This window comes from Oryx dammah, unplaced genomic scaffold (assembly GCF_014754425.2).
Source record: "Oryx dammah isolate SB20612 unplaced genomic scaffold, SCBI_Odam_1.1 HiC_scaffold_14, whole genome shotgun sequence".
Classification (NCBI taxonomy): domain Eukaryota; kingdom Metazoa; phylum Chordata; class Mammalia; order Artiodactyla; family Bovidae; genus Oryx; species Oryx dammah.
Window position 1 is genome coordinate 23549160 of NW_024070198.1, and position 23790 is coordinate 23572949.

A 23790-nucleotide genomic window follows, 5' to 3' on the forward strand; every position below is an offset into this window, starting at 1 on the left:
CAACCAGAGCCATGTGAGAGAATAATTCATAATTGATGGAAAAATAGCTTCCAGAGACAAAACAGATATAGCGCCATATTCGTTGCTTTTTAAACATATAGCACTGGGCAGGCACGGATTTCTGCTCTGAACATTTACAGATAATCATGCCAAAAGCCCCCTTTGGAATGTTCTGAATGGAGGGGCTTTCTAGTCCTCAGTTCTCCCTACTTAATTCTCGCAGAAGAGCTGGCTCACAGGAAGAATGTGGTCTTTGCTAAGCTTCAAAGTTTCCTTCTAAACATGCCAAGAGAGTGCTCAGAAGTCCTCGGAGGCCAAGTTGGCACTGAGCCTCCTCTAAATGATTAAGTGGGAGGAAGGTCACTTGTGCTGTCAGTGGACAGCTGGGGAGCTAGCCCTGTGCAGAAGCCACGGCGGTGCAGAACAAAGCGGCCAGTCCTGACCCACCCCACCTTGGTGTTTCCTGAAACGGTATCCCTCACCTCCGTGTATGAAACTGCGGGTCACTGGGCACGCGGCCTGGTGCCAGGAAGAGATAATTAGGTTCACGAACGAAACTGAGAAGCAGTGGTCGCACTCAGAAGGTGGAGATGGGGACTTGGTATCTCTTCCACCAGAATGCTGTTGTTGTTGTCTAGTAGCTTAGCCGTGTCTGACTCTTTGTGACCCCATGGACTGTAGCCTGCCAGGCTTCTCTATCCATGGGATTTCCCAGGCAAGAATACTGGAGTGGGTTGCCATCTCCTTCTCCAGGAGATCCTCTGGACCCAGGGACTGAACCCACGTCTCCTGCATTGGCAGGCGGATTCTTTACCACTAAGCCACGAGGGAAGCCCTCCATCGGAATGGTGAAGAATAATCATATTACCTCGCAAGGGTCATCACGCCAGCCCTGCTGCTGATGACAAAAGACTAGAAAACTCTGAACAGTCCAGGAATGACCAGACCCCTTAAGAAATTATGGTACACATAGTAAAAGATTATTATGGACTGGAAAATATGTTCACATGGCTGGGAAAAGGACCTACAAGACACACACACGCAATGAAAAGCTACGTAGATACAGTGTTTCGTAGGATACCATTTGTGTAAAAGAAAGGATACGACCACTTCTAGTTTATATGTGCAGATTATCTGCAGAAGGATATTCATGAACCTAGTAATGGCACTTGTCTCTAGAGAAAGGGGAGGAGAAGGGAGGATGAGAAAACTAGATACTTTCAGGGACTATTTGAATTTTTATTTTCTATTTTATTTAATTTTTGTTGCTTGTTTCCTTTTATTTTTTGGCTATGCAGCAAGGCTTGTGGGATCTTGGCTTCCCAACTAGGGATTGAACCCGGGCACTTGGCAGAAAAAGTTCCAAGCTCTAACCACTGGACTGCCAGGGGATTAATTCCTGGGCTACCTGAATTTTTAAAACCATTCATTCTTTCTATCAACAAATAACTGTAGAGAACATACTTTATGCCAGCTCTATTCCAGGCACCGTTCTAGACAGCAAAGAAAGAGACAGACAAAGCCTCTGCTCTTGGAGAACTTAAATGCTGGTGGAGGAATAGGCAGCCAAACAAATAAATACCAGTGTTATCAAGAGATGTGGAAACAGGGTCATAACACGGTGAGGAAGCTGATGACTATTAGAAGAGAAGGTCAGGGAGGGCAAGAAGGTGACATTCAAGCAGAGATCATTCCGGTGGAATAAACAAATACAAGTCGTGTTACAGCAACAAAAAAACTGAGGAACTGTGCTGAAAGGGAAAGCCTAAAAGCAAAGTCTCAGATAATTTTTAATTCCAGGCCAATAAGTAAAGACCAAACAACTAAGTTTACCCTATAACACTATGGGTGAAAAAATCGGGATAGCTCTTTTTAGGACAAATAAAAAATTATTTGAGTGTTCCTTAAAATTTTTGTTTATAAACCAGACTGAATACAACTTGTTCTTTATTCAAACTCCTAACACAGGACAAATTAACCTTATTATGGAGAAGAGAGAGCAAGTCATTAAAAACCTTGGTTGAAGTTCAAGAATCATCTTGCTGTTCAAAAAATAATTTTGCAAGAATAATCAGTTCTTCTCATCTATTTCCCCCTTCTTTGGCTCTTGCTGAAATTAAATGTCTATCTCAGTGAATATGAAGTACTATGAACCTTAGACTGTTTTTTTTTTTCCTACCCAAAGATTAAGCTTCATGAGATTAAGGAGGGGAAAAGGGCACGTCCATTCTCCTTGCAAATTCTCAGTGGTCAGTGACCTTTCCAGAACAGAATCAACACAACCTCCACACTCTGAGTACACCCTGTGAGTCTTAATGCCACAGTCACGTCTACCCACACTCTCCAACTGCAGATCTGGGGCAGGGGCCTTGATTTCTCACGTGGGCACACCGCACTTACTTGCCCAGAGCAGGCGCTGTGAATCACAGGCTGGTTGGCAAGGGACAGAAGGGACTCCACAGTTTCCAATTCCTGCTGGTAAAAGGTTTGCACTCTGTTCTCCACGAGGAACTCTTTGGCCTTTTCACTCAGCAGACATGTGAGACTGTCAAGGTCCAGCGTGCCAGGATTGCTGCTGGGGGAAAGTTTGAACAAGACTTGCAGAAAACTATTAATATTACGTTTGTTCCTTTTGAACGTGCATGAACCTGAAACGGGATCCCCAAGTGGCTCAGTGGTAAAGAATCCACCTGCCAACGCAGGAGATGTGGGTTCGATCCCTGGGTTGGGAAGATCCCCTGGAGAAGGAAATGGCAACCCACTCCAGTGTTCTTGCCTAGGAAATCCCATGGACAGGGGAGCCTGGCGAGCTACAGTTCAGAGGTTTGCAAAGAGTCAGATGTGACTGAGCATGCACACACAAACGGCTAGCAAGTGAAGTGTTATAAGGGTGTGTGTTTTTCACATAAGGGGCAACGCACGCAGTGAACACTGCATGGTTGTTTAAAAGTACGAGGCAGAACTACGGGAACTGATATTTGTGATTTAAGGAAAAAAAATCGAGCTGAAGAACAGTATGTGAAGGACAGTGCCATTTTTTGTCAAGAAGCAAATGACAACCCACAACATACGCAGGTGGATATGCATGCTCGTGTGTGCAGAGAACAAACAAGTCTAACAGGATACACGCTGCGACCTTGCACCGTGGTAACCTCTGGGGAATGGTACTGAGACGGGAGACAGGAAAATGGAGAATTTCCACTGTTTACACAGGTCTCTAGTTTGGGGAATTTTTAAAGTAAGTTTTTGGAATATGTAATCTATAAGTATGTTTATAAGATTAAAGGATACAGGGTAAAGAGTCTCCTTTCCACCCTCCTCCCAGCCCCCATCCCCCAGTCCCCAGCAGCCACTATGGCTATTTCTGTCTTCTCTGAGTTCTTTGAGGCATAGAGTTACAAACACACATATATTCTTACTCCTCCTGTTTATTTTTCCCTCTCTCAAAGAGAATAAACTCCTCTCTGGCTGAGGTATTGTTTCCTTGATCACAGTAAGCCTTGGTGCAGTTTTCTTCAGATTTCTTGGGGTTCATGGACCTTCTTAGATCATCTGTGAGTGTTCAGTTCTTATCAGACTTGGAAAATTTTCATCCGTGAATTTTTCAAATATTTTTTCTCCGCTCCCCCCTCCACTCCTTCAGAGATTCCAATCACACATGTATTTTCCTTCCCACACCTCAGAACATCTGCACTGTGACCTCCTTCGTGTTACAGATGAGGACGTGGAGGCATCTGGACAGTGACAGACTTGCCCGGGGCCCCACAGGGAGGGAGTGGCCAGCTCAGGCCCACCCCAGCATCTGGGATCCCACTGGCTGGCTCACACCCACAGCTCTTGCAGTCCATAACTTACCTCAGTGCCTCATCTTCCTTTAGGGCAGGGCTGTGGAAGGGCTGGTCATACACTTTCCTGTAGATGGCAGGCAGCTCCAGCATCCTTGCGATCTGAACGTTGCACACTGGGTCATCCACTTTATCTAACGAGCCACGGAAACAACACTGAGATTAGCTCTTTCCCAAGTCCAGACTGCTGCTGGGGCAACAGTTAATGGGGCCCTTGGTGGGCCTTCTTCCTTACGGATGCCCAGGATCACATGGTCTAGAAGCACTAAATGGTCTCCGGCCATCCCATGAAAGGGGAGGCGATGCCCGGAGTGTCACAGACATGACCAGAGCAGACCACGGTGAGGGAAAGCATACAGACATATTCACGCATCTGGGACAGTGGTGGGTGACTGGGGCTGCCCTTGAGATTTCCAAGTGCAAACCAGCCAGATCAGTGCAAAGGGCATGGCTCAGATGACAAAGCACTGTCATGCTTCCGATTAGCTGACTTCCTCAGTGGTGCTCCAGAAATCTCCCGTCATTTCAAGACTATGAACGCTCTTCCCCAAATGGATTCACACTAAAAACTTCAAAGTATTTTAGAGACTCTACTATGTTGTCTAATAAAATGTCAGCCGTATATGATAAATCACTTATTTTCATTCCCAATTTATTTAAAGTTACTTCTCTTCAAAATAAATAAATGCTGATTTTCTTAAGGAATCATATTGCAAATACAATTTTTTTCTTTAAAGCTTTTTATTTGAGTTTTTCAGATTTGACTTTTTACTAAATGAGCTTACTGGACACATACACAAAACAACAAGCAATTGGGCAGAGATACTGAATGCTTACAATAAGTTGTGGCATGAATCTCTCGCTCTTCTCTGAACATGCGGATGTGGCCTCTGACCCGGATAATGTCCCCAATTTCTAGCTTTGCTCTCTGTGCAGTGGTCTCTTGCAGCTTCTTAAGCTGAGAGGTTAAGCTCAGCTCTCTTGCACTTGGAGCGGCTGTAGCTGTTAGGGCCAGAAGGAAAGAAGGAAATACACAACACGATTACTCCACCATCTTTGGGAGAGAGCTTGGGGTAAGACAGACACAAAATATTTATTTATTCTACTTCTGATTGGTTGCTCGACTGTAGGAAATCTGAGTCATCCTTCAAAATCCTCTACTGAATAAAAGGCATAAGCTGTAATTATTCAAAGGTCTGGGTGACGGGAACAGAGTCTGGTGGGAGGCTGGACAACCCAGTGTCCAGTATCTTCTTTCTTCCCCCAACATCACCTGTGCAAAAGGCTTGAGCTGAATTCTGTGTGAGTTCAGCTGGGTTTGGTGGCAATAGCTCTAAACAACCCTTGAAAAGTGTCCTTGCAGGGAGACAGAATATTGGCCTGAGGGGAAAGGGGCCCAAGAGTCTTCATTTGCAGTTGTTTATGGGGAAAGCAAATCTGCCCAAGGCTGGTGTTTCATTGAGGTACTCCATACCCTAATCTCTCTCACTTCTCTTCTTTGTTGAGTAACTAGGCTGACTTCTTGCTCTCTCCTGCTTTCGCTCACTTACTTACTTACACACACACACACACACACACACACACACACACACACATACACACACACGAACACACACACGAACACTCACTCACACCACTTAAAACTATAAATTTAAGCAACTTCAAGAATTTGCCTGCCAGCGCAGGAGATGCAAGAGACAGAGGTTCTGACCCTGCATCCGGAATATCCCCTGCATGAGGAAATGGCAACCCACTCCAGCACTCTTGCTTGGGAAATCTCATGGACAAAGGAACCTGGAGGGCTACCATCCATGGATTTGCAAAGAGTCAGACACAACTGAGTAACTGAGCAAGCAACTTTATCGTGAAAACAACCCAATGCACACTCAATTCTAAATAATTTCCATCACTTGAATTTACTTCCAAAATGTATTAGTTAAATAATGAAAATAAGAATAGCCATGAATGTTCAGGTACCACCAGTGCTGTTCTGAAGACTTCATAACCTATCAGCACATCTAATCTTCACAACCACTCTTATTTATTATTAGCCTCATTTTACTAATGAGGAAACTGAGTTACAGAGACATCAAACAACTTGCCCGCAGTAAAACGATTGGTTAGCAACAAAGTTGGAGTGTGAACTCAGGCAGTCTCTAACCCCAGAGCCTTCCTGCTTATTCTTTATTCTCAGCTGCTTGCGCTCTGAATATACTCATATTTTCCATAGTTACAGCTAGTGTGTATAAACAATTTTGTGTTGTTTTTCTGACTAGCGTCACTTCAAATACACACATATATCCACAGAGTCTATACAATCCAGCATTTGAAATAACAACATAGCATTCTGGCACGTTCATACGCCACAGCTTTAGATGGTCTCATTAGATGTTTCCTCTTTCTGCTTTTGTAATTTTTTTTGTTTTGTTTTGGTTTTTATCACTAGCCCTGTACAGGGCTTTGAGGTCAGCACTTGGGTAATGGAGTCAGACAGACCTGGCTTGAACGTCAGGTCACTTCCTGTTAGCTGTGTGACCTTGGGCAGGCTGCTTAACCTCACTGTGCCTGTTTCCTCAGTTCTGTTATGGACGTAACAGTCCCTCTCACACACGGGACTTGGTGTGTATGGTCTTAGTTAATCCTCACATCATGAGCTTAGCATAATGCCAGATCCACCACAGGAAACATTCAAAAAATGTCAGATACTTATGAAAAATGAACAATTAGGCCCTCAAGACAAAAACTGTGCTTTCCTTGGGGTCTTTCATTGGGGATTACTGGATAGAAAAGGACAATCAGGTTTAGAGCTCAATGTATATTATCAGAATGTTTGTCAGAAAACAAACAATCACCATTCTCCTTTTACAAAGTGTCACCAGCAAGGCATGTAGCCTTATGGCTCATACACCAGCTTCAGTCATTTGGGTTTGTTTCTAACACCTTAAAAAACATATAATGATTCTACAGCATTTCATTTCCTTTTAAATTGCCAGACAGACTATGTGTTTTTATATAAGATGATCCACTCTCTGTACTTCTTCATGCATAAGCCCTTCATCTCTTTTGAACATTTTATGTTTATTTCTGAAAAAAATGCAGGGAAGCTTTATCAATAATGCTTATTACATCCCTTCTCTACATTCCAGTGCTTTTTTTTTTTAATGTTTATTTGATTTCATTTTAATACATAAAAGTTTGAAAAAATTGTTTACTTTATCTCTTGTCACCAGTGATAGCTTTTTTTGCTTTAACAGCTAAACATATATAAGAGCTTAACATAGTTAGCCCCATACTTATTGTGATAAATACATAACTCTATCTTCTTCGGGTTATTTTATGTAAGTTGCAAGACAGTGGTCACAGTTACCTCTTTTTAAATATTGTTATCAACCTGAACATTTCCAACCAACATATCAACCTGAACATCAACCAAAAACATTTGTTAAATGCTTACTTATTTCCTATTGTATTATTTCTGCTTTGTCATATACTTGGGTTCCTATAATAGAATGAATAATAGTCTGTTGATCAAATTTTCTGCTTTTTAATCTAATACAACTGAGATAACCATGGCTCTGTAATGTACAAAGGCATTACTTTTCTTTTACTACACTGACTATACTAAGGGAAAAAGCAACCCAAAGAGCTCAGAGAACTCTGTGTAGACCAGTAACCAATAGCTTGGAATCTAGACACAATCAGTTTAATGTTACTCGACTTACTGGGTTTCTTCAGAAAATACCCAAGTATTACTTTTTAAAAGGTTATTCTGTCTAGGTCCTCTTTAAGTCCTCTTCTATTTAGGATGAATTTTAAACATACTTATAAATTTCACTGCCATGATTCAGATGTTATAGGTAATAATAAATGATTCATATAGCACTGCTGAAATGATCAGACTGAGAGCTGGTCTGAGAAAAAGAGGCTCAGCTTTCATTTAAAGGGTGAACCAAATTGCTGAAAGAACGGCTCAAGCTGTGTAATTTAATGAGTATAATGAGATGGTTGGAGTCTGACAATTTCATTTTAAGTAGCCTATTCCACTCTGAAAGATAAATCCCCTTTAAAATTCTAATATTAAATGCCAAGCTTTCTTAACTTTTCTCATAAGCTGAGTCCAAATGGTACATTCAGTGTGACATTTGTAAGAGTTGATATTATATTTTTACCCAGATACCAACTGGAACATGATTTCTGACTTAGACTAAATTTTGTTTAAAAAAATTAGTCTTCAATGGCCACTTTCCAGCGGAAAGCTTTAAAACTGAGGGCAATTAAGTTAAAAGGACAGAATGGGCTAGTTGGGAACAATTTTAAAATATCACTTCATATATAACATGAAGAGGATCACTTTCAGGCTTTCTCCTTGTACCCTTACCCTCACTTTTTATTCTCAAAGCAATTTCTAATTAAGGCTACCAACTGTGCCTACTCATCTATTGGTCTACTTACAGTTATTTTTAAAATCTCACTTTCAGTATTAATAGACATTTTATCTTAAAAATTACTAAGAGTTATATAATATATCTGATGATATGATTTTTTTTAAAAAAAGAGTTGATTTTTAAAATGAAAACAATGTCTAAAAACAGCAGTGTATCAATAACAGCCCATGGACCAAATCCATCCACAATCTGTTTTTATAAATAAAGTTTTATTGAAACACAACCATGACCCTTTGTTTATGTACTACCTGTAGTCACTTTGGTGTTACAATGGTGATGTTGAATGGTTGAGATGCAGACCATTGGGCCCACAAAGCAGAACACAATTATTGTCTGGCCCCGTATAGAAAAAGCATGCTGACCCTCAGTCTAAAGACAGCACATCGAAACTACCCCTTCTGATTGAAGATCGTGACAATACAAACACAACCCTGAAAGTAATTTTAATACCCTGGACATACATGAAAATTCAAATATCTGATTGTTTCATAGGTTTATTTCATACCTTGTGACGCATCTGCATAAAAACCTGTTGTCTCCCTTCATTTTTTTAAAAATCCACAAAGCTTCCTCAGCTTAGTAGTACCACTGATACAAATGTTCCCAAATTAGGAAATGGGAATATCAAAGTTATATGAAAACGATGGTCAAATTCTAAATGTAAATATATCCAAAAATTAAGCAAAGGAGCATCCCTACTGGTCAGTAGAGTCAAAGTAGGGAGATGAGATTCTGACAGGTCATGTCAGGGGTTAAAAAGAGAAGAAACTACTCCAAGTGTTATACATTTTTCACCATGTATAACAGAAGGACATAGATAGCACATGTTAGATATCAGAGCTGGCAATATTTATTGAATAATCCCAGTGTACATGGCACCATATTGCATATGCTGCAAAAAGAGAGAAATAAGAAATAAGCGAAGTTTCCATCACTTCTCTAGAACCAAAAATGATCACCACTATTGTATAATACATGTATTTTTTTAATATTATGAATTTAAGCAGCTCATAAACTACCTAAGGACTACTAAAACATATTCAAGAAATTCCAAAAGATGTTTCAGTTAGAGCCAATGAGTTCAATACAATTTTAAAGTTCTTCCTTAGTTTGTATTATTTAATGGCTAACTTCAAAGGAATCCTATCTTACCTTCTCATCAGTCTCAGAACTCCTGGTATGTCTGTATGAATAAGCTAGAGATTTCAGAAAATCCAGATCATGTGAACATAGAAGCCAGTGGCAACCATATCAGGGCCAAGGCTTTCAAAAGAGCATTGGTCAAATGATACATCCAGAGCAAGGGGATTCTCACCTGATCAGCAATTAGGCTAAAACATCTTGATTTTTATAATAACTGGATGGTAAAAATGAAATGCTGAAACTTCTAGTTATCTATTCACATTCCTGTAGGCTTAGGAGGAAGTGAGCACCAAAGAAATGGAAGCAAGAAAAGCAATGGGCTCCCCTATATCAGTTTACAGAGCACCCAAAGTTCTGGGTATGGTGCTTCAAGTTATCAATATAATTCACCAATGGATGAATATGAAAATTAGCACTACCGCTGTCCACCTGAGCTAGCTGGAGTTACATCTGTTGGTCAGCTGTAAAAGTGAAGTGAAGTGAAGTGGAAGTCACTCAGTCGTGTCTGACTCTTTGTGACCCCACGGACTATATGGACTATACAGTCCGTGGAATTCTCCAGGCTGGAATACTGGAGTGGGTAGCCTTTCCTTCTCCAGGGGATCTTCCCAACCCACGGATCAAACCCAGGTCTCCTGCATTGCGCGCAGATTCTTTACCAGCTGAGTCACAAGGGAAGCCCCATAAAAGTAAAGCATGGCAAATAAAATTACCTGATGAGGATTTGGTATTATTCAGCCTTTTCCAGCAGATGCAGTTTATAACTCCAGTGCTATCATCCACTGCAATAGAAGTGTCAAAGAGTGAACAGAGATGTGAGCCATTACTAGTAAATTACCACACTGCCATTACATTCAGCCCAACTGAAAGATGACATTTTTCAATAGCCTGGTTAGGCAAATTCCTGATCAAACTTTTTTTTCCACCCTTAGAAATAACTGCTTACCACACCCCAGTGGGAACTGATTCTCTGGAATGTCAATGTAATACATGAGCCCAGCAGAATGTAGTCAACGTTTCTCCTGCCCTATCTCAAGGGTATTAACTTCTGCCCAGGCCTTATCACTGCAGGGGATGTAGGAAAGCTAAGCATATCACAGAGAGCCATGTTTTACTTTCATGATACAACATAATTATATCTTGGTCACACAAACAGTACTGGTCTGGCTTATTTTATCCACAGTGCAAAAGAAAAATAAAAGAATTTCCATTGTACTTGGATTTATAACTGCAGAGAAATTTAGAGATGTTTGATCAGGGACGGTAAGTGTTTCTCTTTGCTTAATTTCTGACAATCTCAGAACAGAGACTGATCAACAAGGGGTCAGTGGGCTAAATGATTTTTTTAAAAAACCAACAGCTAGACTGTTAAAAAGTACACTATGTAATACATGGCAAAATCTTTTTATTGCTGGTTTAAATCTGTGTTGAAAGCAGAATCTGAGAAGACTTCTTAAACTAAATTCTAGATGGATTTTATCTTATTAAATATAATACAGGCAAACTTCAGAAGATGAAAAGAAAATATGGGTGAATACTTTCAACCCTGGACTTACAGTTGGTAGGGGGAAGACTTCTTTAAGCAAACCTGAAAATCAGAATTTATTAAAAAAAAAAAAATCTGATATATTTGAACAACTACAAACTAATACTGTATAGCAATTTTACAAATGATGGGGTTAATATCTTAATATATAAAGAAATCACAGAAACTAATAAGGAAAAGATCAAGACTATAAGAGAAAAGGTAGCAAAGAAAAAAAATATGCCATTCATGAAAGGTATAAAAGGTATAAAAAAAGACATATGTCAGTATGCTAAATTACTAGTTACCAGAAAAAAAAAAGAAAATTTAAATGATTTCTCAATTACTAGAATGACAAACATTAAAAATACTGATACCCTCACATGCTGTTAGTAGTAATGTAAATTCACACCAAATTTCTAAAGATATTAAGTTTGGAAATGTGTATCAAATTTGGACCCAACTGAGTGCCTTTCGGTTTCACAGTCACTGCTGTTAAAAGTTATCTCATTGTAAAATAGAAATGATATATATAGACATATATGTCTTATATATATGTAATCTAATTGTATAAAATATTAGTCTGTTTTGATAGAAATGATCTTAAGACACTAAAATATTTATAAAAGTTTCTTTTGGAAAATATAGAAGGAACCCCAAAGTCAATGTATACATTGACTGTAAGCTTAATTTCAGGAATATTAAAACGAGAAAGAAATATGCATAATAGCAATGAGGAAAGAAGGAATATCTATGTCTCTTCATATTGTGCTCAGTCATGTCAGACTCTTTGTGGCCCCATGGATTGTAGTCTGCCAGGCTCCTCTGTCCGTGGAATTTTCCAGGCAAGAATACTGGAATGGGTTGTCACTTCCTACTCCAGGGGATATTCCTGACCCAGGGGTCAAACCCATGTCTCTCATGTCTCCTTCACTGGCAGGTAGATTCTTCACCATTAGCGCCACCTGGGAAGCCCCACTTCTTCATATTAGGAACATGCTAAAAATATAGGAAGGATGTTCACCCAAACACTGACACTGTTTTTGTCTGATTTATAGATTTTCACAGGAATTTTATGAAAATTTATTAAAATTTTCTCTGGCTTTAAATTTTATCTTATAATGAGTAACATTTTAAGAAGCAAAAAAAAAAAAATCAATAAACTATATGGCACTTCTAGGCAACACTACTTTTCTGGCCAGTTTAAAACTCTTGATTTACTATGTTAAGTAAAAATATATTAGCACTCGAGCATTTGTCCTAGAAAACGTGAGGTCATTCTGGTCTTAACTAGAGTCTCCCTGGATTCTAGGTCTGAGCTGGAGTTGCTGCCAGGTGCTGTGTGTGCTCAGGATCTCCCCACCAAACTCTCTGACTTCCTGGTTTGTAACCTCTTCTGGCAGACCCCATCCCGACGCCCTGAGGTCTCGCTGCTGGAACGCCCTAGAAGGGGAGGGTCCCTGCAGTGTTGGGCAGTCCTTCCACGCTGGGCGGCATGACCGGGGCTGCTGACCTTTTGTTTCAGCCATGGGACGAAATCGGGACAAGCAGGAAGCAAATTTAGCATATAGGAGTAGGGTGAGTCAGGAGGAACAAACAGGACCTGGGAAAGCAGGAGTGGCCGCCTGGCAGGTAGCCTGAGAGCCAAGCTGGGCCTAAGAGTGTCAGGGAGTGTGCAGCTCTCTCTCGAGCAGACCTCACGAGAATTAAAGTCGCAGAAATGTTCCTACTTTCAACCTTCAAATGCTTTTCATGTCCCCACAAACCACAAATGTGTCACACTCTCATGATATCCAGTCTAAGAGAAATGGTTATTGGGGAAGAGGCAGCCATATCACCTTCATCTTTTCACAATGAGAAAAGGGGTTAGATGAAGCCCTTTTAGGTCAGAGGCATTATATCTGGCCTGGTTCTAGAGCCGGGACTAATGTTCTCAAATAGCCACATTTTGACCTAAAAATCAGAAAATTAAAAACCAGATGCAGGGACTTCACTGGTGGCCCAGTGGTTTGAACTCCACGCTCCCAAGCAGAGGGCCTGGGTTGTTTGATCCCTGGTCAGGAAACTAGATCCCATATGCCATAACTAAAAAAAAAAGATCCTGCATGCTGCAAATAAGACCTAAGTCACATAAATAGAAGTTTTTTTAAAAAAAAGATGCAGCTGATCTTTTGCGGGGAGAGACGTAGGAGAGAGAAAAACCACATTTGAGTTATACAGAGACTACACAGCACACTGGAGTCAGTAAAGAGATTGGATCATCAGTGGAACCTTGAACAAATAACTGAGCTTTAGTTTTCTCATCTATAAAATGGCAATAATATTTGTCCTTTCTACTTCAAAAGATCAGGACGAGAACAACATGAAATTATGCATGTAGAAGTGCTCTATAAACTGAAAGATACTAATATTTCATCACTGGTACTTGGAGAGGAAGTACTATAATGTCTTACAGATAAGGTACGAGCCAGCAGTTGAGAATGCTACAGGAACTCGGTGAATGTTTATTGAACTGTCTGGAGAAAAAGAGAACCAGTATCTTTGGTAAAATAAGGCAGAGAAGAGATCCAGGATGGGGATATATGACAAGATGATCTATTTTAGAGTTTAAAAAAATATATGTAGGCTGGGAAAAAGCAGAGGGTGAGAGAAATCTCCCCTCTCACATGTCATAAGCACAAGACAATCATCCCCAGGAAAATGAATATATGTTGAAGAAACTGTATCTGTAAATTATCAGCCACACACAGACAGTCAAGGGGATGTTCTTGGTCACCTAGTTCAACTACCTTCTGTTTTCCCCTCAAGTAGAACAAGAATGCAAATCCAAGTCAGTACAACAAAAAGTGAAAAAGTCAATTACAGCAAAGGTTTGGAATTCAAAGTTAAGCTTCCCACAAAACATTTAGCTTGGCCTCTTAACTATGAGAATTTTAGACAATATATTAAAATGATTACATTAAATTCAATGAAAAAAAATTAAGACCTGTGACACTAAAATCATATTCTAACAATTTGCTGGTGTTCAAACTATATAGAAACCCTTTATTTAGTTTCTGTCATCATAAGGGATGGGAAATTTTGTGATAACCCAAAGGTGTAAAGAATATTTACACTTTTGCGTACCAAAATGTTTTTTTTTAAAACTGTTTGGATATAAATCTTGTAAATTATTTTTCACCTCTCCCCATCTTCTTTAAGTCTACTTTAATGTTAGTCTGGCCTTCTTACTTTAAAGGTTATCAATATAAACGTATACTACCATCCTCTGCTATTTATAGCTATGCCCTAGGTATCAGGTGTCTGTCCCTGATCAGCCAGTGACCCTGGACTGCATTTTAATTCTTCTGTCTCCCAGCTCCCCAACAACTGTCACCCAACAGTACTCGTCAGTATCATTTCTACCTGTTGCTTCATTTGACACTTAGACCATATTGGTGGCTGCAGATGGTTACCATTAGAGGCCAGGTACATAGAGTTTGTGAGAGACTGCTGCTCTGAAAGGCTGGGGTTTCTTTAGATTCAATGTCCAGCCAAGTGTGGTCCTTCCACATAAACTCAGTGTCAGACACAACCGTTCTTACCTCCATAACTGTAGAATGCATCTTTTTCTCTCACTCCAATTACGGTTCCTAAGATATCCACCTGTTTTATTGGATGCCCATTGTAAAAAAATACACCTGAAATTAAAGGGAAGAAGAAGGCAAAGTCCATATAATGTATGATGACGTTTTCTGCTTCAGTAAATGTTAACTGTGTCAGAAACTCAATGGCTGCTTGCTAAAATTTCAGACATAAGAATCGGCTATTGACCAATCCCAAGCCCTAAGAAATGCAGATGTCTTCTCCTCAAGGGTTATAAATGAAAGTTTGGTTTTTAAGAAGCTCGTGTGAGTACAGAAAAGAGAAAACCAATACTGCCCAACTACATCTGGTTAATCTCTCCACCGGTGACAATGAAATGCACCTCCCTGTAGAACTCTCATAAGGCCATAAAGACAGCAATGTATTATGAGACCTGACACAGTACTTATGTTTTGAGGGCCTGGAAAAGGAAAGAGAGAGCAAACCACCAGAAAGGCTTCTTTGGCTTTTATAGGAAACCAGTCATCATTTCTACGAATTAGCAGTAACTTTTTTTTTTTTTAAGAAAAAGAGAAGATAATTAGGTTACAAAACATGACCCTTTGGGGTCAGCAGATTACAATCAAAAACTTCTCTTTTAAAAATTCTACTTCCAAAGCTTAGGCAACAGACAGATGCCAGCAGGCAGGTTCCCCCTAGAGGAGAAACCTGAGAGGGAGAACCCTACCCCCCAACAACCAGAGGCCTTTTCTGAACTCAGTGACAGAGAGGGGGACTCCTGGCACTGATGAGTCCCCCATTCCCACCTGAGGCCCCAGTGCTGGCCCACCTCCTGGGGAACCCCCAACATCCTTACCTGAACTGCCTATTTGAGCTTAAGCTACCTGCACTGGGTTCCTATCACCTGCAGCTAAAGAGTCTGCATTAAAATATTCCCTAGCCTCTTTTTTTCCCCTCCCTATGAAGACTGAATTCTTTACTTTCAGAAAGAGGCTATAAACTTAACCGGTGACTTCCTTTTCAAATACATACATGAACTGTAAACAAAGCCTCAGTTATCACTTCAGCATTTGGCCACCCTCACGCTCACTGGTTCTTGCCAAGCCTGCTCAGAGCTTATCTTCTCCACATCCCCTGGGGGGAGGGGGCCCTGCACTGAACCCTGAAGCCCTTCAGAAACCCCCAGAATGACTTCACTGATGGTTCTCGTTTCCCACGTGGATACAGGGGCTGGGAACCTGTCACCCATGGTTGAGTCCCTGGGTGGGAGATGGACAAGGAGACTCTGAGCCTCAGTCAGCCCGAGATTTTAGGAGAGGGAGACATGGTTTGAAGGTGTCAAATTAGCCGAAAGAAGGGCCATCTCTCTAGCAGGGGCAGACTTCTAAAGATGACCTAGCAGACTGGAGATCATGTGCAGAGGGCAAGCTTGGGGGCCAAGAGCTGAAGTGGCAGGGCCACATGGGCTAAGGAGCCTGGGTCCCTGTGTCACTCCTGGAACAGAGTCGCTTCCCTCTAGGAACACCTGGATTGAACAGGGTTGAACTGACTCCACGGAAAATCCATGAAATCTCCAGAGTAGGGCAGTTCCTGAATGACTTCCGAGTTCTCACCATTGAAATCCAGTGATGAGCTGTGGGGAGACCGTCAGTCCCCTGGCCCTGCCTGCCTGCACTGACCAGACACAAAGGAGAGAGTGCACCTTCAGAGGGGGCCAGGTCCCACAGGACCTTTGCTGGCAGGCTCAGGCTTCCTGTGGCAGAAGGGAAGTTTAAATGAGGGGGTGGGGCATGGCATCCTCTGCACCACCACCGTGCCAGGACACGCTCACACGCAGACAGGGGGTATGACAGCGGACCTTGCTTTCATCCAGCTTTGCTGTAGGGCCGGATGGGGGTGATGGTGACCCGAGTTCCAGACTGGTCTCTGGCTGTGGTCAGCCCTTTCTGCTTCCCCAAATGCCCCGGACTCTCTATTTGAGTACTGAGCAGAGCTAACTTAGGGAGAACTCTCTAAAGCCTGACTGGCCTCTCCCTCCGCCAACCTAACTGAAGGTCGGTCCCGGTTGTCAGGCTTTAAAAATGGTGCGCTCCTGGTGCCATCAGAGACGCAACAGCCCACCGGGCTCTGTGGGGTAGGCTGTGGCTCCCAGGACACCAGGAGTTAAGGGCAGAGCCATGGAGCCTTGTGGATCCCTGGAGGGCCTGCTGCCTGCCCCTGAAATGTCTTTCCAGCTGGCCTTGAAGCCACAGAAGTTTGAAACAAGCCCCAGGACTCTTTGGGTCTTCCTGGGATACCCTGGTATGTACTGCTATGGTGGTTTTTATAACGAAGAGTGGATATATTTTAAGAAGGGGAGACGTGCCAGCCAAAAGGTGTTCCACCTGGGCTGAAGTACACGGAAAAGGCAAGAACATGGAGAATACAGGATTGATGACACAAAGCCAACCAAGTCCTCAAGTCACCTGGGGTGGATGCCAGTCCTCTGACATTACCAACTCTGGATGGGGGCAACAATTAAAAAAATCTGAACAGGTCTCCACTTGAGGACACAGTAGGCTTTCTTGAAAACAGAAAAGAGAGCCCCCTAAACTTTCATCTCATAGACTGCCAATGCTTGTCTTCAAGGCCAAAGTCACTCAAAGATGCAAAATAACAAGGAAACACATAAAAGCAAGATAGAACAGTGAAGGACACATATAGCAGAAAATAACAGATGGTTTGAGTAAAATCACTCAGAGAAAACTGTTTGAAGAGGAAATACACTGCTTGGAAGTAGAGAAGGAAGTTCCCCCAGTGCATAGAAACTCAGATGATACACTTCAGAAGCAAAACCTCCACAAGAAGGAGGAGGACATTGAAAAAGCGATGGAGAGAGCCACTTCCTTCCTTCAACACCAAGTCTCTTCTGTGAGAAAAGGAATTTGGATGGCAGCTCCACAACGGACTAAGGAACAAAGAAAATCACCACCACAACAGATACTAGCTGACAATGAGTTTAACCTGCAGCCTTTGTGAAGTGGGCCTTTCACTCCTGCTGCCTTTGCTCCACATGCGGCTCCCAGAGCCCCAACCACCTCAGGGGATCCATTACCTGGATCGTCAGGTCCCCAGGAAGGAGGACGGTCATGCTGGGAGGGCTCAGGGACCCAGGGGCACAGGCAGCTTTGATTCAGCTTTCACAGCAATGACCTGAACAGCCACACCCACTGTGAGACATCAGCTTTTATTCTCTTTTTTAAAAGCAACTTTTTGTTGGTCTTGTTGTTGTTCAGTCACTCAATAGTGTCTGGCTCTTTGAGACCCCCATGGACTGCTGCACACCAGGCTTCACCAACTTCCAGAGTTAACTCACATCCATTGAGTTGATCTAACTGCTGTTATTTAATTGATGCTACAAATACTCTTCCCCAGTGGCTCAGCCGGTAAAGCGTCTGAGAGACCTGGGTTCAATCCCTGGGTCAGGAAGATCTCCTGGAGAAGGAAATGGCAACCCACTGCAGTACTCTTGCCTGGAAAATCCTATGGACAGAGGAGCCTGGCAGGCTACAGTCCATGTGGTCACAAAGAGTCGGACACGACTGAGTGACTTCACTTCACAAATACTCTTACTGAAGTCTGACAGCATTAAAATATCTAAATATTAAAAAAAATACATTATTCATTTAATACAATTCTTATAAATACATTATATCCATGTCATTGGGTCTTCAATTAGATAATATAAGCATGGTATTTTGATTCAAATGAAAGATTCTCTATTATTTTATCCCATCAGTAAAGCTTGATATAGATAAAGAAATTCAGAATAATAAAGGCCATTTCTGTATGTTATGAGCTGTAACAAACCAAACCAAAACCCCAAACCTAAACAACATCACCACCATAGTCAAACTTCACGGCATCCTATCAGTTTAACCCTAAATTCACAGGTTAATTTAGGGGAGCTGACAATTGGCAACCATTTTGCAAGACAATTCTGATGCTGACTAGCCAGAGTAAAGTTGAACTTCACAGGTTAAGGGCAGAGTCTCTCCCATAAGAGACTCTCACTTCAGGCACCAGCCCCAAGTTCGAGGCTCCTCAGGCCATGCACACTTCTGACCAACTGGCTACAAACACTCTCCACAGCAAACTCAGGTCTGATACTTTAATAGAATGACATACGGGACTCGGGAAGGTGCTATACTTAAGACTACAGTTTTATAATTAAGGGGACAAACTGGGACCAGCCAAAGGAAGAGATACATTGGACAAGGTCTGGGAAAATCTAAGCATAAAGTTGCCGGGTCCTCAGGACACATCGCCTTCACACATTGATGTATGATTACCAACCAGGAAAGCTCACCCAAGCCTCACTGTCCAGAGTTTTAATGAGGATTTCCTGACACAAGCGAGACTGACTCAATCACTGCCCACTTGACAACTCAATCGCCAGTCCCCCTCCCCTCCCACAGGGTTGGATTGATGTCACCTGGCTCAAAACCAACCCTCTTAATCACATGGTTGGGTTTTCAGGCCTGAAAGGCCCCCACCCTGAAACTACCCAGGGGCCCAGCATGAGGTACCTTATTAGCATAAACTCAGCCGGTTCAAGGAGTCCACCATGAATAACAAAAACACTATCATTCCAGAAATCCAAAGATCTTCCAGGAGCCTCCCACAAAGGCCACCCAAATTCTTCATTATACATTTCTCTTTTTTTTTAAGTCGTTTTTTTGGTTAACTTTTGTTATTTTAAGATATTCTTTGCTGTTTAAGCATTTCTAAATTTTATGCGGTCAAAATAAGTTTTTTTCTTTATGACAACCAAACCAAACACAACAACAGCAAAACAATACAAAACTAAAACCTAGACTAGTAGTTACTTCCCACCCTTCAAGATGCTATAGTCTAAAGAAGATCACTCTGTGAAATTAGTTAATGACTTCTTCAACCATGAAGTTTTGAAACCAAGCTGGGCCCTGCAGGGACCCTCCTGGGTACAAAAGCATTTCTGTCTTTTTTTTTTTTTTTTTTTTTTAAGAAAAAAAAGGTTTCAGCCTCTTAGACCTTCCCTGAGTTCCAAAGGGCAGATTCAAGCAGTTACTAATTAGGGCAGTGGGGAATGCAGAAGCAAAGCCCAAGCAGTCAAGAAACAATAGTGCCGCAAACAAAACAGGCTCCCAGTTCCCCCTTAAGGGGTATACCTAACCTGATTCACATCTTTGAGTTCTTCTGCAGGCACTAAGAACCCCCACCCAGGATGATGGTAACTACAAGCTGAGAATCCAGAAGACTGGTCAGAACCAGGAGACTGATGATTGCGTTTCCGGTAATAGCCTGTTACCTGACCACCAACCAATCAGAAGAAAGTCATACACTCCGTAGCCCTCATTCCAAATGTTGCTTTTAAAAACTCTTCCCTGAAAACCATGAAGGGAGTTTGGGTTTTCTGAGCCTGAGATGCCTGTTCTCCTTGCTTGGCCCTTACAATAAACCTTTCTCTGCTCCAAACCCCAACATTTTGGTTTCTTTGGTCTTGCTGGGCAAGCGGCACACAAACCTGGGTTTGGCAACAGTTTCGTTTTAAAAATGACATCTGAAACGTTACGCCCACTGACATAAGAAAGATCACTGGGAGCACTTTTCCATGATGTGTTAATACATTATAAAGTCCTTCACCCACAGCAAGTTTGGCCCCGGTCATGTCCCTGATACTTCCTTGAGCACCTACAGAAGATGTTTAAGCAAGACTGGCATTTGGTGTGAATTAATTTCTTCCCAAGGAGATGAGTTACGAAGACTACCAGACTTGTCTGAGAAACAACAACAGAGAGGAAGGATGGCTGCCTTCCAAGGAAAAAACCAGATCATTTCCAACAATACTTAGAAAATAAAGGTGTGGTGAACAAAATCTGTACAAAAGCCTTTGGTATAAGGTCATCCAAATATGTTGGTACTGAGCATGGGAAACACACAAAAACGTGGCCTCATTAAAATTGTACATACTTGAGATTCTTAACCACTTCTGACTCACAGCTTGCTATTCACTCAAAATAGCAAAGAGAGTTTAATCAAACTTCTCATATAGCATAATAAACATGTGAAGATCCATCCATAGTTATGTGAATTACTTATTATCCTAAACTATTTGCTGTACTTGGAGGTATGAAGATCCTATCTTTGGTGACCACCACTCTGATTTTAAAAATGATTTCTAACTTTATAATGCTTTGTTGCTCCAATTACTATGATTCTAGAGCCCATTAGAGGCCAGGCACTGTTTAAGAGCTGGGATTACATAGATGAACAAGGCAGATGACGTCTTTCCTCTTGGGGAGTTTATATTATTTTGATTCTGATCTTGATTCTGATCTATTCAAAACAAAACCAAACTCCACAAGAAAATCAGGCACAGTTAATCCTCTCTTTACAAAGAAGACTCTTAAGCTTTACAGGTGAGTCACATACCCATACCCAGGCCAGGTAAGTGGTTAGAAAAAGAAGCAAGGCCTAAGTTTTCTACCACAAACAGGCCCAGAGAAAAACAACTGACCATTTTTAAATATGAAAGACCTCAAACCCAAGTAAAAACATTCTTTACTACAAAGTTACTCCCCCAAACATCTATTTAAAAAAAGATTTAGATTGTTTTGAACTTGCACAGAAATGAACTTGTCTGAGGATGCAGGTCAGTTTCAAAGCTGCAACTGGAAAGGTTCTTCTAAGCTCCTAAGCCCCAGATTTCTGCAGCCTTGGGGGAAGGGAGGGTGGGGTGCAGATGCAGCCCAGAGCAGCCACCTGGGTGACCAGCCACATACCTGGTACCTGGCCAGACTCCTTCAAGTCCAGGATATCCCTGATGTAGAGTTTTGCAAAGGCTAGAAACACAGGATCCAAACCCCACAAGAGGGAAGGAGTTTCGTCTTCACACTGGCTGGATTTAGACTCCATCTGGAGACTGGGCTGTGGCTTCCAGCCAGCCCTGAGACGCTCAGCATCTAGACCCGAGATCTAGGAGACAAAAACCAGGACGCAAAGCTGGTAACTTGGGTATTGAAACCGTCACAGCCCCTAAGCTGTTCCCGGGGCGGGCATCCCGAACTCTGGGAGGGGTAAACCCAGGGGCCCAGGCTTGAGGAAGGTGTTCCTCCAGTGAGGGCCCCTGAGTGCCTCAAGGCTTTTTCTTCTGCCCCACGGCAGTGCTTCTCCTTCTCCAAGGTACCCATTTCTAAATGGCTAAACACCAACTTTTCACTTGGGGGACAGGCCATATATGCGTACCCCGAAACCGCTTTAATACGTGGGTTCCAGAGAGGAATGGGCACCCTCGAGGCCAGACGCGAGAAGGGGCAGAGTGGGTGGGACCGTTTGTAGCTCGGCCCCTGCACCTTCCGGTGTCGGCGATGAGACTAAGAAAAGGAGGAAAAGGAAACGAAAAACAGACCCGGTCGCAGCCCCTCCCGCCGCACCCGCGCCGTCGGCCCACAGGTCCTCGGAGGGCGCATGCCCGGCCCTTTCGGCGCTCCGAGGCCGCGGGCGCTCAAAGCCTGGAGGTGGCGCCGCCAACCCCGCCCAGAGCAGAACCGCTAGGTCGAAGTCACCTCCGGTGCTCCCCGCTAAGGAGTTGGGGGGTTGGGCCCGACACCCTCCCGCGCGCGGGACCTACCACTGTGTCCCCGCCCAGGCCCTTCCTTCTTGCCGCCCGAGGCTCCGCCCCTTCCTAACGAGGCCGCGCCCACTCTGCCCGCGGCCACGGCCCATTTTGCATCACGCTGCGGCCTAGCCAGGTGCTCCTTTCCAGGTGGTGGCCGGCCTTGGCAAGGGCTACGCGGGGTCCATTCCTTCTAGCAGCGACTTTCTTGAGTCTCCGCGGAAGTGCAGAACCCAAATCTCCGAGGCCTGGAAGCTGGCCCTAAAACTCCTGCTGCCCAATCCCTGCCTTAAGTCCCCCTTTCATCCCAACTTAGTGGTGGGACCCTGACCCACGACTTCCAAGAGGTTTGGACTGGGTCAGATTTTTTTGTTTCCTTCCTTGATATGTTAAATGAACAAACAAAGCAATACCAAAAGCAGGGTTACATTGTGGTATTTTAAATATTTATTTACACTTGATAAGTGATTTACTAACACACCCACTCTTTGATACTATACAGTCTCACTTTAGATAACGTTGGTACCTAAACTCAAGCTCTTAAGTGAATGTGAGGCTTTGGCTCTGCCAGAGACTAGCCTTCTTTGCAAGATCATGACAAATTTTGTCTCCTTTCCTCTTATTCTGTGTGTACTCCAGAATGTTGTGAGTTTAAGACTTTTGAAAACTTGCATTTTAGTAAATTATGGCCACCCTGATGGTGCCTGTCCCCTGTAACCCCAATTAAAAGTGAGAAAAGATAGCCATGTTACTCTTATAAATAAGCCACATCATGACATTACTTGAGATGGCAGGAGTTCTTCCTAACTTACAGGGACTCTGTAAAATGGCAGGAGGGGTACAGGTCATGCTGGAAGGCCATTCCTATGGGAGATAAGTGGTGGCCAAAGAGGTAACTGCCAAACTATTTAGCAGAAAAGGAGCTTCAAGCAGCTGGAATGGAAAATGTGTGTCATTGAAACAATGGCATTTAATTACATCCCTGGCCACTGAAGATGCTAAAAAACAGAATCCTTGGTAAAGAAGAGCATTGCCCAGACTCCCCTGTGATGAACAGTTGAGTCTATCAAGGTTAAGATTTAATTAAGAGAAGATACTTTTCTAATAGGGGGAGGTTCTCTTCAAGGAAGGACACCCAATATGACACCGGGTAGGATGAGTGCTTCCAGCTGACTCGTAAGGTGGGGAAAGACAGGTTGGGTGACATTTCTGACTGCACACATCTGTCCCAGGGTGGAACTCGAGAAGAAAATCACTATTGAGTGTAGGCAGAGCCCAGGAAGATTTTAGGAATGACTCTTAAGGGTAGAGTGCTAGAAACGAAGGCTGTTCAGGACTCCAAGCTTATTAATGACCTTGGGGACAGCCACATCCAGTTGATAGGTGTGGCCCCACACCCAGGAACAGACTGCCCCTGAAGTCACCATTTACCATGAAAGGGCTTCTTGGAGTTTAAGGATATTCCTTTAGATCCAAGCTCAAAATGTAGAGTTGGCTGTAGAATAGAATGTTCTAGACTGTTGAAGCATCTGGAAGAGTTTGCAAGGATCCTCTTCTCTGTTATCACCATCAGGAGATATTCCATGTTCCCAAGTCATACTTACACGTGCA

The 23790-nt window shown here is 42.6% G+C and overlaps 1 protein-coding gene across 8 annotated transcripts in view; it reads right to left on the bottom strand.

The window, feature by feature from the left end:
• Positions 1-22236, bottom strand: part of STN1 (STN1 subunit of CST complex) — a 37033-nt gene extending 14797 nt beyond the window's left edge. For 2 of the 8 annotated variants that reach the window (XM_040254362.1, XM_040254354.1), the window contains exons 1-7: positions 21810-21964; positions 21347-21539; positions 14543-14638; positions 10147-10215; positions 4683-4847; positions 3856-3979; positions 2401-2575 (exon numbers count right to left, since the gene is read on the bottom strand). In XM_040254362.1, coding sequence (XP_040110296.1) covers positions 2401-2575; positions 3856-3979; positions 4683-4847; positions 10147-10215; positions 14543-14638; positions 21347-21479 — 762 coding nt within the window. In that variant the 5' untranslated portion in view covers positions 21480-21539; positions 21810-21964. The other 6 variants (XM_040254355.1, XM_040254356.1, XM_040254359.1 and 3 more) reach the window with 6 other exon arrangements.
• Positions 22237-23790: the final 1554 nt, after the last annotated feature.